The 10,472-nt window shown below is 38.4% G+C and overlaps 1 protein-coding gene across 6 annotated transcripts in view; it reads right to left on the bottom strand.

The window, feature by feature from the left end:
* Window positions 1-372: 372 nt before the first annotated feature.
* Window positions 373-10,472, bottom strand: part of cltcl1 (clathrin, heavy chain-like 1) — a 29,935-nt gene continuing 19,835 nt past the window's right edge. For 3 of the 6 annotated variants that reach the window (XM_005473528.4, XM_005473529.4, XM_025896896.1), the window contains 9 exons: window positions 9,592-9,867; window positions 8,817-8,966; window positions 8,576-8,707; window positions 6,896-7,006; window positions 6,215-6,385; window positions 5,763-5,984; window positions 5,088-5,114; window positions 2,459-2,534; window positions 373-2,043 (listed from right to left, as the gene is read on the bottom strand). In XM_005473528.4, the coding sequence (XP_005473585.1) occupies window positions 1,916-2,043; window positions 2,459-2,534; window positions 5,088-5,114; window positions 5,763-5,984; window positions 6,215-6,385; window positions 6,896-7,006; window positions 8,576-8,707; window positions 8,817-8,966; window positions 9,592-9,867 (1,293 nt within the window). In that variant the 3' untranslated portion in view covers window positions 373-1,915. The remainder of the gene's footprint in view (window positions 2,044-2,458; window positions 2,535-5,087; window positions 5,115-5,762; window positions 5,985-6,214; window positions 6,386-6,895; window positions 7,007-8,575; window positions 8,708-8,816; window positions 8,967-9,591; window positions 9,868-10,472) is intronic. The other 3 variants (XM_005473530.4, XM_003451088.5, XM_025896895.1) reach the window with 2 other exon arrangements.

Below are 10,472 nucleotides of genomic sequence, written 5' to 3'. Positions count from 1 at the left end.
CCTCCAGAGCAGTTAGGTTTTCTTTTTTTTTTCCTCCATTTTTAAATCAGTTTAGTGTAAGTTACCTTTCAGAGTAGGTTCGTCCATTTTAGTATTTTTTTAAAGCTTATGTTTTGTGTTAAGTCACATCCAAAAAGGAGAAACTAAGCAGTTCAGAATAAACACTTTGAAGGTATTCACAGTGAATAATCACGCGCACCAGTGCCTCTGCGAGCGTGCTGTGTTGATGAGAAGCAAACACATTTCCACTCATGCATTTTAATTCTATCCGTCCACTTTGTTTTCATAGTCTAGCTCTTAATTTTTGTTTGATTCAACTAAAATGTTTCACACCTAGTGTCTCCTGATGTAAAATAACAATGCACGAACACACACAGTGTGTAAACTTTATTCCTCTTTCTGTATGCATGAATTGTGCAGATAAAATAAGCACCTGGTTTGCATCTTAGATTATTTGCATTTTATCTTTGACAAATCCAGTGCCGGGACCACACGGGCCAGAGCTCTGTTCATCACACGGGGACGGTCACATGAAATAAACTCAATAACTCATCTTTTGTTACCTTGAGCAGCCTTACCTCAAGATTTTGGCGTTTATTCATCTGCTGTTTTTGCATTTTGTCATTTTCTTACAAAAATCATTATGCTTTTTAAGACTACAACAACACACTATAGACAATACATATTCCATAATACTTTGATTAGTTAGGTATTTCAATATATTTAAATTATACACTGTTTTCAGTACAATAATGACACTTGAACCAGCCGGCACCAGGACGTGAGCTAACATTCCCCTGTTTTCATCTCGAGCGTGATGGAGCTTCACCACACTTTTGTTTTTTTCATTAGTTGGATGAGAAAGTTTCATCATAAGTAACTGGTTTTTTTTACTCAACATTAGTAATACTTCATATACTTTAGTGTAACATGAAAATTGTGCTCCTGGTTGCAGCATTATAGTTTGGCAGCACATGCACAGTCTACATTTCGCCTTTCCGTTTTCACTTTCTTTCTTTCTTTCAGCCTTTTTGCCACAACCGTTACCGAAACTCCAAAAAGTCGACTGATGAGATCAACCGCTCTGACCCAGCAAAAGGTTTGCAGCCGCAAGGGAGTGGAGATATCATTGAGTGTGTCTTGGTTTTGGTGACGAATCCCACAAAGGCTTTAGAGGCTACACGCATACTCCCACACATACATACGCACACAGAGACTGTAACCTCATAAAACAAGTGTTCTTAGTCCATAATACAGCAAACAATTTGTACCTGTTGTGAAAGGACAAATAAAACTATTGCACAGTAACTGTCTTTCTAATCAGAGCATGAGACAGTTGCAAAATTAAACATGAACAAATGAGCCCGTTTTGTCGCCTCATCAGAATGTGTAAGGCTATGACAGTGCTTTAGGAGTAAGGTGCCCCTGAACTCTGCAGTAAAGTCTCTTCTTCAGTGCTAAAATTAAAAATTAAAAAGAAAGAAAGAAAAAAAACAGAAAAGAAAAAAGCTGCTCTATGGTTAATAAAGTCTACATGGAACAGCAACAGGACAGAGTGGTTTGGCGCAACTAATGTTATCTTCAGTATGCTAATACCTCTAGGAGCTGAGAGGTGACTTCATGCCGTGTAGATCAGTGATGCAGTTATAATGTCTGAGTGGAAAAGACAACGGGGAGGGTCCGACAGACTTGATGCCACCCTTCTAAACTGGGTGTGGAAAAACTAGAGACAAAGTTTCTATTGCAGTTTCTGTGAATTCACGTGGAGCCTCACTGGGAAATGAAGGCCCAGTGAAATTTCAGGAGGCTGTACGCCGCCAGTCAGCCGGTTGAAACCCAGAGCAGCAGTGTGGTTCAGGGTGGTTGGATGTGTGTAGGGAAGAGGGGTGGAGGAGAAGGACGAGTTGGGGGGGATCTACATGCTGAAGCCGTAAGCAGGCTGAGCGGGGTAGCCTGCGGCAGCGGCGGGAGGGTAGCCGTAGCCAGGGTACGCTGGCTGGGGAGCCACTGGAGAAGGAGAGGCAGTCAACATCAGCTGCTGACCTGATCACATAAACAAAAACAAACACAGACAAAATTAAATTTTCCCTCTGTCTTTATAAGACAGTACACATGACTGGACTGTTTAGTTGAACTGACAAAGTTGTTTGTTCTATATCAAACAAAATTATGGGGCTTTTTTTTTTCCTCCACTCAGGTTTTCTTTATGTGCTGCTCAGTGAGCCTGTAATTCTTTTGGTGGTGTAAAGCTAAGACTAGAGCTAATTACACAGCAACAGCTGCTGCTGGTTTCAGATAATAACAGAAAACGCAAGCGTGTCCACTTATTATGGGTAAACTAATCAGCTAGATTATATCATTGTAAAGTATAGCCCAGGCTTCATTTGGGGAAATCATTTACTTTATCCAGGAACAACAATGTTCATCCCTCAGTGAGCTGTTCTGCCTGTAAACCTACCGAACACCATCGTCTGAGGCTCTGTCACTTCCTCTTCAGTTTTTCTTTGGCTTTCTGCCTCCTCCAGTTTGTCCACCTGAGGGCAACAAAGAAGAGAGGACGGATTAGACATCACTCACACGCTTACTGTTGAAAGAAAGTCTCAGTTTATGGATTCTAGGTATCGTGCTCAATCGGTTTTTCATATTTCATAGATTTTTGGCAAAAACTTTGCAAATTCCAACATAAACTCTAATACCTGAGCTTTAAAAAAAAAAAAAAAAAAACAACAACACACACTAAGGCTTTTATCCCACATCAAATTAATAAACACTGACAAACACAAGCAGTTAAAGAAGATATATGATCTTCATCTGTGAAAGACAAAACTACAATCACCACTTCACAGTGCAGCTAAAGGTGAGAGAAGATGCCATGCAGGTTTGGTGAGAATTTCTAATGAAGCTTGCAGTAAAAATGTTAAATGAAAATTTAAGGGTCAGTTTACCCAAATCACATTAAATAAAACAAGTTAACCTTTTATCACATCTAGTAGCATCAAATGACTTGTGACACTCCTGCTATCACCCCAATCCAACAGGTTCTGCTCTGAGCTTTAGTATACCATCTTTCATTCAAATACCATCTGTGATTCAAAGCTGTTGTTTTTTTATATTCAGCAGTAAATAATTTGCCTTTCAATAAGTCTTAACATGGTCTGCATATTATGAATTCCAGATAACAATGAACAATGACAAATTTGGAAAGGTGCTAATTTTCTAAAAGCTCAGTGCTTTATGCACCAGGAAGAAAGGTAGATTAACATCAATTCAACAAAGCAGCAACAAATCCAAAATTGCATCACAGCTCGACAATTTTGATATTTTATTTTAGTGATTTGTGTAAAACTGACCCTTTAAAAAGAAGAATTAAAGTAAGGTTTAAGGTTAAAGAAATATTTTAATACAAGGAGAACAAAAGCTAAACAGTACGTTCCTAAATTCCAATTTTGTGCCATTAAAAGTGCTACAAGATTAAGTGGCAGTCACAACTTCAGCGTGCACCTGATTCACGGCTGCAAGCAGACCCTCCTAACTGAGTGTTTGTCACTGCTGGCCTAAAAATCAAGCTAGAAGCTCGCAGGTCAAGCTCATCCTTGTCAGGCGTACAGTAATTGTGAATTGTTTGTAGCACTAATCCTAATCCCTAAGTGCAAAGAAGTAATCAGGCACTGTGCTTTAACTGTGGAGAAGGCTGAATACTGAAGGTTTATAATGGAAGCTCGGTCAGCGCAGATTCATGTTGAGTCAGAATTTCAAGAAATAAACATTTCTTAAAAAGTTGGGACAAAGGTGTAGAGAAAAGAACATGATATTTACATATACAATGGTATCACTGGGGTAAGCTGCCTGTTTGACATGCATGTACTGAACTACTTCATGTGAGGCGGGGTTGGGATTTCTCTACCTGATTAGCTGCTCAAACTGGCTGTTAGATTCTATCCCAACCTGTTTGACCAGTACCAAAGGTTTACCTACAACAAACCTAAACTGAAAAACTAAAACTAACTGAAAAGACTTTCACAAACTGAGGAAAGGGCACTACATAACCTTTGAGGTTATTGTTTGCAGCCCTGCACTAATTTCAACAATAAAAACTAAAACAAAGTGACCTTTAGTTAGAAACATGGGGGTGCATCGAGCAAGTCTAAAGCTAAAGCAGCTTTTTCTCTGTGATTGTCTTCTTTTCTGGGCTTTCAAAAAGCCTCCGTCAGATGGAAAGATCACAGTGTTTCAAGGCTTTAAAAATGCCACTTGACACAAGATGCAGCCCCAAGAGAGAGAAAAGTTAGAGGTAAGAGGTATCTGTTAGGCCAGGACAGGCTAATCCTGGTCCTGGAGAAGAAAAAAAAATAAATAAATAATAGTGCACAGGCTTTGGCTCCAGAGTTTTTGCTTTAGACTACATTTACCTTCTTGCACTTGACAGCTAGAAAACACTTTCTAATCTACCAAACGTTCCTTTACTGCTGTATATTTACCCCAAATTAAGATGCAGACTATTTACTCAATTATAATACAGTCACTCTTCACTTTAACCAGTAAACATTATCCATTAAAAATTGTTATGTTTCATCTCTGTTGCGTCAGATTTGTGTCAATGTCACCAAGTCATTATTATTTAGGCTCTAAAGTACACTTTGGAATAAAAGGAGGTTAAAAATGTAATCATAAAAATGTTCATTTCACCTGGTCTGGTGGTGAGAGGCTATTTGTTTTAGCTTCTGATTATACTAACTCATATACTACTGCCACATTTAGCCAGATGTTTTTTTAATGTCTACACTGAAAAGTAGTTCTTTATTTCTCATGAACTTGTATCAAATGGCTAAAAAACAAGAGAAATAAATAACTAAGATTAGGGCTCACTGGAAGAAAATTTTAAACCTGCTTAATCTGAACATGTACTGGCACAAGTGGAGCAAAAGCCTGCACACTATTACAGTTCTCCAGGACCAGACCTAGTTAGGCCAAACTCAATCTACAGTCCATGCTAGGTTCCTACATCGGAAACCTAAGAGATAAGTTACAGCAAAAACAGACAGACAGAACACAGAAGAGAATTTTTTTTAATAAAAAGGGCCAGAGACCGTCACCTTCGCTGCAAACTCATCAACCTGGAAAAGAACCCAAAGACATGACCTCACATATCTGCAGGTAGCACTGGTAAATACACTTTAAGGTCAATATGAAAATTTACATGTTTCGCTCTGGCTTGTAGTGACTTTTTAAAAAATCCATCTAGATTGTTTTGATGGAATTTGCATGGTTTGGGAAATACAAGCTGTGGTGACATCGTCGCTTGAAGGCTTGAATGTAACAGAACTAAATGACACTTTTAGTGTCTTGTGGTTCTTAAAGTGCCAAAAAAATTCATGCGACAAACTCGACATTAACACCTTTTCCCAGAAGTGTTGACCTAGTTGCACAAAATAATTGCACAAATCTTGTTGTGAGCACTTTCATATAGGAAATATCTTCTGCTGAGCAAACTACACCGGCTAATATAGATGGACAAACAGCACTGCAGGCCAGAGGGAAAAAAAATGGGCTGAACTGTCCCTTTAAATATTATTACTTAAGAAGGCCTTAGTCTCTGCCTTCTTGTCTCACCATATATGTTTGACCTGTTTCTCAGAAATCGCAGACATATTAGATTACATCAACAACACCACATATTCTTCTTAAAATTACACAATAGTGAAATCTATTTTAGTGGTAAAGTTGACATCAAACATCTCCTGGTATTGATTGTCAGCACCAACCTTTGTGAGGTACTCTCTCATGACTTGGATAAAGTACGGCATGGCAAAGTCCATTATGTTGTGCCTCCAGGCCAGCTCCAGCACCACGTCAGGGTGCAGGAGATCATAGGAGGCAAACAGGCAGGCAGCAAAGCACTCCTTCCTGCCCTCCTCTAGGAACCACTGGAGCAATGTCTCTGCCAGCTCAGCATCCTTAGACTCCGCTGCATACAGCATGGCATCCTAGAAGAGACAAAAATGTAAAGTATCTGATTCACATGGCTGACCGAGTAAAAGATAAAATCCTTTATCTTCAAGTGTGAGAAATTAGCCAAAAGAATCATTCCTGTGAACAGACGCTATTTGCATGTGAAGTAAGCAAACACTGCCATCTATAGGTACATTGAGGAAATGGAACCTTTTAAAAGTCTCCTGTATTTTTAAGAGCTTTTCTATTTCTTGTTTTTCATTACCTTGTATAGTTTGTCCTTCTTGCAAAGCTCCACGCTCTGTCTCCAGCGGTTGTTGCCCTTATACAGATAAGCAGCAATACGCCTGAACTCAATCAGTTCATGCTTTTCTAACCTCTGAGCCAGCCCGATGGTGTCAAAGTTGTCATAAGCATCAATGGAGGCTCTCAGTCCCTGTGGATTACACACGGATAGAAATGCATTGCATTTGAGATCCAGAGGTAACAGCGTCCTGGGCACTGCTTCCTGTACCCATTTACACCAGTATGGGGTCTATCCTCAATCCATAACTGGCTCTGTGGATTTCAACATAAAGAGACTGGTGCTGGTGTGAAAAAGCAGGCGTCATCACAGCGAAACAAAATTGCTAGGTCTAAAATTGGAACCGCTGATATCAGCGAGAGGGGCTAGAAAATAACCTGTGATTTACAGCCAGGCAATAGATTGTGTCTTTATGATTTTCTTTACACAGATATTACTCTTTCTTTAGCTTTGTAGCATTTAATTGTCATACTTGTTTGAATGTTTAAAAAAAATATATCCATAATGCTGGATAGATGCTTAAAACACAGTAAATAATACACAAGCGACAAAAAATGGCAACAAATAGGTCACATATTTGAGCTCTTTGTGTTTTACATCATGTGTTGTGATCAGTATAAGTCACAGAGCGGGCTGGCAAACCTGGTAGTCTTCCTCCTCTGTCAGCAGGTTGTTAAGAGCTTCATTGACAGACTTGTTATTGTGATTCTGCACAGACCTCAAGTAAGGCTTGACCAACTTCAGCTGGTTCATCTAAGAGAGAAAAAGCAACCCATGTCACACCATATCAGCGATGGGTCCAGTTTATTTAGAAAAACACATTTTATTTAATTTATGTTTTAAAAAGTGAGGCTGGCCATGCTGGTTGTTACTAGAGATGGACCGATCCGATATTACGTATCGGTATCGGTCCGATACTGACGTAAATTACTGGATCGGATATCGGAGAGAAATAAAAAATGTAATCCGATCCATTAAATCTCAAAAAAAGCACCTTACAAAACTTGCGACAGGGCGTAACTCGGCTCATAACCGTAGCACGTGGGAGCAGTGTGCTCACGTGATAGAGCGGCTGTGTGTATTTGTAGCCTCGCTACCAAACCAGCATTTCATCTCCGAGGAAGTTATCCCAGAGAGAAGTAAAGCAAGTGTGTAAGTTCATCTCTGAATGTTTATAAAGCATTCCCGTGTTAAGCTTAACAACCGATATATGGAGCGACTGCCTCTTCTCCCTCTCTCTCTCTCTCCTGCTGCTACTTCAATCATGAAACTGATCAATGATCAGCTGATCGGCTTTTCTGTCGAGAGTCCGTCTCTCTTCTTTGTTTTTGGCCCACTTTGCACCAGAAAGAGGAAACCAGCGGCTGAACAACAGCAGCACGTTTAACCTTGATAAGCTGTTGTTAGAATTTATTTAATATTACTTTCTACACCAGGATCCTTTTCTACGTAGCTGACGGCTGGTAACTGTGCAGGGGCGGATCTAGCAAAGTTTAGCCAGGGGGGCCGATAGGGCATTAAAAGGGAAAAGGGGGCACAAAGACATACTGTTCTTCCTTATTCTCATTTAAAATATCTAGCTTTTAATAAATAATTATCTGAATCTTACACCCAAAGTTTTAATCTGATGTAAAATGTATAGAAGTCCATTACTGTATATAGTAACTGTTAAGTCTAATATACCCTAGTAAGCTATAGTACTTTTTCCTTTGGGAAGATGCCATCTGTGCAGTCTGCAATTCTGTTGAAGAAAGATGTTGAATCTATTTAATTATTCTTGAAAAATAATTTATTTCTGTGCATTTTTTTTTTTCTCTTCACACTGCATCAAATTAAAGTTGATTATGTCAATTAAGCATCATGAGGTGGAGGGTGGGGGGTGGTTCCCTATTTTTTTTTTTTTTTGCTGGGAGTTTGCAACCCTATTAGTTAGCAGAAATATTAAGCAACCTAAGTACTCTTTAAAATACCAGAATAGGGAGGATGGAGTAGGTTTAAGTTTATTAGATTGATCAGTGTTGCTGAACTATGAAATATTTTGGGTGCAGTGTATTTTTTTTTTTTTTTTTTTTTTTTTTTAAAAACATACAGGTATAACAGAATAGCTTTAGTGTTGTTTATTTAAACTTGAGTATGAACGTATACAAAATGCAGCAAGATATTAAAAAAAAGTTTTATTGATTAAAAAAAAACAAAACAAAACAAAAAAAAAAAACACCACACTATATCGGATTAATATCGGTATCGGCAGATATCCAAATTTATGATATCGGTATCGTATCGGACATAAAAAAGTGGTATCGTGCCATCTCCAGCTGTTACCTTGCTAAAAAAGATGACAGCCCGGCTGTGGTCCAACCGAGGAGACAAAATGGTCAGCAGATCATTCAGTAGGAGGGGTTTGTAATCCAGATAGAAGGAAAGAGCCTTATAGTAGAGCTCCACGTTGGCAACCTAAAGGATAAAAGAAAAAAAAGAAAGAAAAAAAAAACACAATAAATGATCAAATGATCATTTAAGCAGTTTGTGAAAATGATAAACATTTAAAAATAGCCGTGTTTACCTTTGCAATAATATCTTTGAAAAGCCCTTCTTTCCATGCGTCAGTCGGATGAGTCATCATAGTGATGACAGCGTTATCATATTCCTCGTATTTATCGTAAAGGAAAACCAACTCTGCCCATAAATGAGACTGCTCTGCAGCACGAAGAACCTGGTAGACACAGAAAACATTTATTACTGTCAGAGATTTGTTTGTCTGGTCTAATAGATTTGATATATTTGAAGTAAAATGTCTTGAAGCTTTGAAAGGCTGACATCAAATAGATGATTTATTTTTTATGTAACCTACTCTTTTTGAGAAGCAGGAAGAAAAAAACAAAAAAAAACACATCACCAGACTGAGCCAAGAAAATCATTCATATCAAAACATAATTATTTTTTTAACCATTTATATAGATGCATTAATATGCATCTTTTGAAATAAGCAAAATATTAAAATAAAATAGTACTTTCATGCTTTTAAACATTTTAAAAACTCATTTTTTTCACCTTCCTGACAAAAGATATTTAAAGTTTTTAAAGGGTTATTTGAGGGCAAGATGACAAACAGTTGCATAAAGCTGGTAAATGAAAGAACTAGCTGTAAAAGACAGAAAAAACAAGTCAATTAATTTTCTGTCTGCTTCTCTTTTCATGGCGCTGATGAGAAGCAGAAATGTTCACTGAGTAATGAATCAAAAGATTTCATGGCACACAAGCAACCTCTTTGATCTGACAAAAGAAAGAACAGTTTTGAAACGGGCAAACGCGCACACATAGTAACAGAAACACTCTACCTTTGGGATGTTGACTCTGGACCAGAAGAGCTCCAGGTGCTCCCTCATCTTCTGAGGTTTGAACTTTGAGTAGAGGATGGCGAGCTCGGTGAACATACCCATATGGGCCCGCTCCAGACCCAAAGCAGCCTCAAGCAGAGCAATGAGTTCCTCAAAGTACCCGCGGTCCTGGTAGTAGCTGATAAGGTCCTCCAGCTCGTCAGCATGGATCACAATGTGAAGGCCGCAGATTTGTGCCAGACGAAACTCCTCGCCGTCCACGCATGCAAAACATACCTGAAAATAAATTAATGCATGAAACTGGAGACAGCCAACGATAAACGCACTTCTATCATTCATATCATCATGTTTTGCTACCTTTTCGTGTAATCCTCTAATCATCAAGAATCTGTCATTTTTTACATGAAGTGACTATATTAGAAACACTGAGGTGACCTGAATTAAAAGCTGTAATAATAACAAAAACTGCAGCAAGAAAATCACTCAATTTCAATTTTATATGCACAGAAACAAAACAAAAATAATAATAAAATAAAAAGTCATAAAGCTGTTAAATCAGCCCCTTAAGTAGTTTTACAAATCTCGTTTATGATGCCTAGGCTCAGACTGCTGGGTGGTCATAACGCCTTTCTCTCCCTCACTGCTTTCTGTTTTTTTCCCCATGCATTTATAAGCGCTATTTATATTTATATCCACTATTGCATGTCACTGACATTATGTTTTGTCCTGTTTTTGTTTACCATCTGTCTATCTTGTTTGTAAGGAACCGTTTGATCATTGGGGCTTCTGTCTGTAATGTCATAAAAATAAAGTTCCTTGAAATGACTACTCTTGAAATTGGGCACTATATCGATTCAGTTATGCTCAGTATAGCATTATGG

The sequence above is a fragment of the Oreochromis niloticus genome, linkage group LG12, assembly GCF_001858045.2.
Source record: "Oreochromis niloticus isolate F11D_XX linkage group LG12, O_niloticus_UMD_NMBU, whole genome shotgun sequence".
Lineage (NCBI taxonomy): Eukaryota > Metazoa > Chordata > Actinopteri > Cichliformes > Cichlidae > Oreochromis > Oreochromis niloticus.
The sequence above is the reverse complement of the archived record's forward strand: the minus strand, read 5'-3'. Positions and strand labels throughout refer to the sequence as shown.